This window comes from Elaeis guineensis, chromosome 1 (genome assembly GCF_000442705.2).
Source record: "Elaeis guineensis isolate ETL-2024a chromosome 1, EG11, whole genome shotgun sequence".
Classification (NCBI taxonomy): Eukaryota; Viridiplantae; Streptophyta; class Magnoliopsida; order Arecales; family Arecaceae; genus Elaeis; species Elaeis guineensis.
In genome coordinates this window covers 119,108,600-119,115,402 of record NC_025993.2, presented here as the reverse complement: position 1 = coordinate 119,115,402, position 6,803 = coordinate 119,108,600, and the positions used below count along the sequence as shown (strand labels likewise).

General features: G+C 35.4%; 1 protein-coding gene across 2 annotated transcripts; it reads right to left on the bottom strand.

Moving 5' to 3' along the window:
• Window positions 1-730: 730 nt before the first annotated feature.
• LOC105032423 (UDP-glycosyltransferase 83A1) lies at window positions 731-6,565 on the bottom strand. 2 transcript variants are annotated; one of them, XR_012142906.1, is made up of 3 exons: window positions 3,915-6,565; window positions 1,074-3,157; window positions 731-1,034 (listed from the first exon to the last, which is right to left on the bottom strand). XR_012142906.1 is itself a non-coding variant. In XM_073261144.1 (3 exons), the coding sequence occupies exons 2-3, from the start codon at window positions 4,129-4,131 to the stop codon at window positions 3,009-3,011; spliced, it is 366 nt and encodes a 121-aa protein (XP_073117245.1). In that variant the 5' UTR covers window positions 4,132-4,459; window positions 5,227-6,551; the 3' UTR covers window positions 2,529-3,008. The 2 variants fall into 2 exon arrangements, 1 of the variants encoding a protein (XP_073117245.1); XM_073261144.1 differs by lacking the exon at window positions 731-1,034 and having other exon boundaries at window positions 2,529-3,157; window positions 3,915-4,459; window positions 5,227-6,551.
• Window positions 6,566-6,803: the final 238 nt, after the last annotated feature.

Below are 6,803 nucleotides of genomic sequence, written 5' to 3'. Positions count from 1 at the left end.
TTATATATATAGTAACTTAAAATCTTACGCAATACATGATATATATATTTATTTTTTAAATAATATTTTTATAAATTAAAATTTTAATATAATATAAAAATATAATGAATGATATCAAATGTTTTAAGAAATTATAAAATCAAATTATTTAGATAACATGATAATAAAAAATAATATAATTATTTTTATTTTTTGTTGACAAAAAAATTATTCTTTGAATCGATATTTACGGCATCAGTTATTTCAAAATCCACATCAATATTTAGAGCATGATCATCTATTAATTATTATGATAATAGATATATTATAATGTTAGATGCTAGTGTTTTCAACAAAAATGTATATGATAATATTTTATTATATAATATTATTTTACTAATCATAATATACAATTTGTGACTATATTCGGTACTTCAATCCAAGTCAATAATATGATCCAACCAATACCCACTCGAGATGTTTCATAGGGATCAGCCTAGTTGATTTGAAATTAATCCTTTTTCTTTTAGCAAAGGTAAATTGAGATAGCTGAGAAAAGGAAAACGCTAGCTTTAACCTTCAAACCAAGAATAATATGAGAAGGCTCTCCGTGATGTAGCACGTCGTGAATCTTATACTTTTCTCTTTTTTTAATAGAGAGAAAAAAAAGAAAGAATAATCGTTGAGATATGTACAGGCTTAAAGGTGAAACAAAAAACATACCACTCCATGCACATTCTCAGTTTGTTGATTGCGGTATGAAACCTCATTTTCATTTCCTTATGAAGAATTGTACCTAAAGTTTGTATCTTCACTATCAAAATTTGCAGCAGATGAGAACTTTCAATGAAAAGAAAAAATTGAAAAAGATCTCATACTGAGATACAAAAGAAAGAGTTTGGCACCTACCAGTAACCAAATGCAAATGGCATTCACTAAAATGCAAGTTCAGCATATAAAGTGATAAATTTATATAAGGGAGAAAGATTAGAGAGTCAGGCCTTCAATAGCTTCCCTGGGAGTCTTGAATCCAAGACCAATACTCTTCCAGAAGCCTGGAGTCTTGAATCCAAGACCAATACTCTTCCAGAAGCGGTTCCCAACCTTAACTGGTCTCTTCCCCTTACCAGATTTCTTCGAGCTGCAACAACCCAGCACTTGTCAAAATGAACATGCTTACATATAAAACTAGCATAGTGATCGAGGACGATATCCGGATCTATTAATTTTATAAATATAAAAAAATAACCACCACGATAATAAATTTCAATATAAAGTAAACTATAAATATAATAATTTAATTTATAATTTAATTAAAAAAATAAAAAAATAAAGCAAATATTCAAATAATAATTTAGATTAAAATGAATAATATCTGTTTATTTTCCGGATCTTCATTTTTTTTAGACAGTATAGGTTATTTTTAATTTAATTTTTTTTAATATTTTTATCAAAAAGTTAAAAAAATTCGAACTCAACTAATTTGTGTTGGACTTATTCAGATTCATATATGTCTATTATTGTTTTTGAAATTCTTTTGAAGTAAACATATACAATTTAATTTTTATTTTTTCAAAAGATGTCCAAAAAAATATTGAGGCTTTTAGATCCCATTTATGAGTAGATGCAACAATAAAAGCATAGGTATAAGATCTAATAATATTCAAAATATAATACTTTCGACAAAAAAAAAAAGATAAGCCATTTTTGTAAATCCAATTATTAATTTTTTAATAGATTTTTCTTATTTTTTCAACTATATTGCACTAAAATCTTAAAATTTTTCTAGCATGCTTAGTTTTACAAATGATCAAACCGGTCATTTGAAATTAATTCATCAAGATTCCAAAGATTCTTACTCATGATGCTGCTCATATTGAATATCTTTGCCAACAAACCTGTCAACTAATGCGTTACCAAAATCAGTACTCATTTGGTCTGCTACCAAAATAAATAACTGTTGACTAATGTGTTGAACTAAGAAATAAAACAGTACACAAAAAAATTCAATTCTTACTTTAATTAAACTAAACTAAACTAGAATATTTGATTCATATAACAATTTCGAAACGGAGCTTGGATTGTATCTTTCACAAGAAATAATGATTTTCCTTTCTTCGCGACGTCCATGTACCTCTACCAAGAAAGTAATCCTATATCTTGGATCTGTCGTAGGCTAAAATGGTAAAGATTATGATCGTACATCAAATAAGAACCACTAATAAAAATTGCACTTTAAAATAAAATATATACCTAATAGTAAATGAAAAAAAAAAAAAATCACACTTCATATTTTCATGTGTTAATGACTATTACAGATTACATACAAAGAAATGATAATGTGATCAGATGACCCTCCCTAGCTCCCTGTTTTTATATTATTGTTTTTTTTTTGCCCGTGGTAGGGGCATTATAAGAGCATTTGGTAAATGCCAATGCATTGATACAGAAATAATTTTTCACACCACCTTGGCTATTAGACTCTTTTGAGATATAAATTAACTGACATGTGAGAGCTCTGAGGAGTTCATGGACATCAATGATTCAAGTATTCAGAACCTGTAGTGCATGCTATTCCAAGAAATAAGCATATGAGTAATGGCTGTAAGCCCAAGTTTGCCAAGTTATTCCTAGCTATCAGTTACATTAATTATTTCTCAAGAACACCAAACTAAAAATTACCAGATCAGAGTATTTCCCTCAAAGACCCTATCCCTGAAAGAATCTACCACAATGAAAAAGGAAGGGTGATACTTAAATATCAATAAATACATTGGCCATTTCATTGGCTGTCTCCAAATGCAACATAGCAGATTCATCAGACCTTAATTTTTAGTTGGATGAAGCAAACACCAAAGATCCATGTGCCTTATTATGGATCGGTGAGCTAAGGCCAGCAGAGGAAAGGGACTCCATTCTTCACCCCTTCCAATGTTGAATTCCAACCACAATGAGAAAAGAAGCAAGCAATGGAAGGGTGAGCCAGTACCTGCTGTTGAGAAGACCATCCTACCAACTTTCCCTGGCTTTTAACTCATTGGTTGATTATTACTGACTATGAACTTGAAGATGACTTTTTCTGTTTTGAGATCACTGGCACAATTCCATGAAAGTTGGCTTGTGTTCACAAATGGCACGCCAGTGCTCAGCTGGAATGTCTCACTCCTTTCTGGCATTCCTGCATGAAATGCAAATAAAAAAAAGATGGTTGATGATTATTTTGTTATTCTGGAGCATGTCCTCCCATACTGAGATTTTTTTTAAAGAAAAATTTAAACATGCTTGCTATGTGAATGCAACCAGTTTCCCCAATAGAAGATACATCTAAATAACACCTAAAATACCGAAGGAAACCAATGGTGGCTACTAATAATTACTACCAGTAGTTTGATGGAATTTTTTTTCCATCATTTTCTTTTTATTTCTTTCATCTTCATTAAAACACAACCATTTCCTCCATCAATTTGATTCCTGCTGATGTTCACCAAGTAACAACTGCATGCCATGTTAACCGTATTAGTAAATCTTGCTCTCTGCTTTTTGTTGGCAAAGTCATCCACGTAAGGTTTTGGATGATTTGGTTTTGCTCATGAATTGCTCATGGATTTCCTGAATAAAAAGCTGTATACCACACCAGAACTTAACTAATCAAAAGAGAGAGAGAGGAAAAAAAATATTTGATCTTCAAAACTATTGCAATTAGAACACTGTTACAAATGATTGGTATGTGCTAATGTTTCACAACGATGATATATCAATTTATAATATTTTCATCCAAAAAAAATTATAATATTGGTCAGGAATATATTCATACTTTCTGGGCTTTTAATCACTTTCTCTTATACTTTCCAAAAGTTTGAATATTGAAAAGTTGAATCACCATGCTCTGAATTGTTTGACTGATCAGAGAAAAATGAGCAAAAACCAAGTCTTACCGTTAGCATCAATGATACCATCCTGGATCATCTTGGGAATGTTCAGAAATAATGCAAGCACTGCAGTAGACGAAGGCCGAAAGGCAGCCAACCGGATGCCCATGTTTTGCACCACTTCAAGAGCCCATCCCATGTTCCCATCAGCGATAACGCATGTAACCCGGTCACCTTCTGATGTGTTCATCCGTTTTATGAGTTCCTCCAAACACCAAGGCATGACCCTTATATGATGCCTTCAGTCAACTTTTGGATATCATTACGGTCTTCACCAGGTGCCTAGCTTTCAAAACACTACCTCCTATCTCACAAAACTTCCCATACCCCATAAAACATCATGCTTCTACCAAGATTAATCGCTTAAAACGCCACAAATTGCACAAAATCCCGAGAAAAAACCCCAATCATAACATAAGAAAGCCATCTGATCTCCCTGAGATACTCGAAAGCGCTTTGATCTCCCTCAGGTATTCTCCTTCCTCATGGATCTCTCAAAAGAGCTTGCAGGGAAAAAAAATCCATCCGGAGCCGCCCACTCGATCGAGACTCTTATGATTGAAAAAAGTAGTGGAAAAATTAGGAAAAAAACATAGAAAAATTAATGAAAACAAGAGAAAGGCGGAAATTAAAAGGCAAGACTTTTTCCTGCATAGATTGATGAAATCTTAGTGAAAGTATAGTTTTCAATGAGAAAAATCAGACAACATCCAATAAGTTATTTGGGTAGAGATTAATGTCTATTTATCAGGTTCAAAGACAGAATCTGACAGATTTATGTCGCACAAAATATTAAAGAAGATTATATTATGGATTTTATAAGGGCAATGTGTAGTCCTTTCTAGCACTATTATATGTAGAAAAATGCCTACACAGGTAGCTTGCTGTCAATGAGTATATATTCATCTAAATTTAGAAGACATGGTAATATCATGCATTCTCAGATATTTTGTAGCATCTAAATATAATTTTAAATGTTCATATCATCCACCAGAAATCAAGCACGAACTTCAAAAATGAGTTCAATCCATAGGTAAGAACACAATTAATAAAAGAAAATGCAGCTAATGTCAGCTAGAGCAACCCTAGACCTTGATTTCGTTAACTTGATATCTAGCAGTCATTTTTTCAGCATTTTCAGCTTCAAAAACTTCTCATTACCACATATTTAAGCATCAAGTTTTATACTTTCTAACACAAGTGCACATAATAGCTAACATTCTTTCCTATTTGGAATTTGAAAATTCATAGAATAGAAGTCTAATCAATACATCAAAAAGATATTTAAGATACGATGAAGAGTGAGGGAGAAAAATACCTGCTCAAGCGAGTGGTAATCATCACCTATTTTTGTATACCTTCTCTGTACCCTATCTACTGATCTAGGCTGCAGATCGATTATTCCCTGGATAAGGAGAGTATCTCGAAGATCCATAATTATGTGAATAACGACGGGATCTACCATTTTCTTCCCATAATCACATTTCAAATTTATAGCAAATTTCTTAACATACAGCTTTCCAAAGAAAATAGCCCTCAACCACCAAATAAACCCTCTGCTCAAAGCATGAAACAACCTCAATTTCCAGCAGAAATATATGATGATGGAAACCCAAATTCTAGGTGATAACAAACAAAAAAAATCAAATCGCTTTCTTTCAAGAAAAGTAAGCATGGAAACACCCAAAATTCTTACCAACAATAACTAAAGGCATAAACATCCAACTCAGAATTCTTGAAACTTGAACCGACTAACATTTTGAAAAAGTAGATCCGAAGATTAGTATGCACAAAAGCTAAACCTAACCAAAGGGAAGTCGGGGACGGTAGAGGATGCGCGAGCGGAGGGGAGAGGGAATGGGAAGGCAGCGGTGGTGGTGATTTCGGCTTTGGGACTGACGAAGACGGGGATAGAGCGGGGGAGGAGATAGCGGCGAGTGGCGATGGCTTCCGGCGGTGAGGTTCTTGAACGGAGTGGGTCGGAGCTCCGGCGGTGGAATCAAAACCAGTGACGACGGAGACCGGCAGGAGGTGGCGGCGAGGAGAGCGGGGAGGAGGTTGGCGTCCGCGAGGGTTCGGGAAAGCACCTGACGGAGATTGGAGGGGAAAGCCCGACGCCACTAGGATCGAGGAAGGCGACGGCGGAGACCGACGGGAGGTAGCAGCGAGGAAAGCGGGGAAGAGGTCGGCGTCGTGAGGGAGAGTGGAGGGCGAAGGCCGATGCCGTTCTCCGGCTGTTGGAAGCCATCGCGGCCTCAAATCCTCTCATCCTCTTACACGTGGTCATCGCCGGAAGGGACGCCGTCGCGGCTTTAAATCCTCTCATCCTCTCCTTCTCCGGCCATTGGAAACCGTCGCGGCCTCACAACCTCATCATCTCCTCCTCCGGCCGCTGGAAGCCTCCCAGCAGATTGGGATCCGTGAGGACGGGAAAATAGAGGAAAATGAAGAAATACGGAAGCCTCCAGCCGATTGAGACTCGTACACGCCCCTTCCCTTCCGTCGCCCACGGACTTCCCCCGCCATCACCGCCGCCTCCTATCCGATTGAGACTCGTAACGTTTTGTTTGGATTTGGGGCACACGAGAGTTCATAAGGGGAGGAGAGAGGAGGGTAATGGAGGAGAAGGGGAGGGGATGGTAAGAAAATTAATGAATCTTTGTTTGAAAAAAAAAGAAGGAGAAGGGTAAAATATATATATATATATATATATATATATATATATGATCTTTGTTGGAATAGTGGGGTCAAGGATAGGACTGATAAAATATGATTTAATTCATCAATTCAATTTGTGTTCGATTTATCGTAAATAAGTTTGAATTTAGGCTAAATGAGTTTGGATCATAAACGGATCAATCTGTTTAATCCATTTTATAAGTAAGTCGGATTTAG

Excerpts from the sequence above, each read along its gene's own strand:
- LOC105032423 (XM_073261144.1), bottom strand. The coding sequence starts at position 4,131 with ATGCCTTGGTGTTTGGAGGAACTCATAAAACGGATGAACACATCAGAA. Across the intron at positions 3,158-3,914 it reads TGGTATCATTGATGCTAACG|GAATGCCAGAAAGGAGTGAG; the intron begins GTAAGACTTGGT and ends CATTTCATGCAG.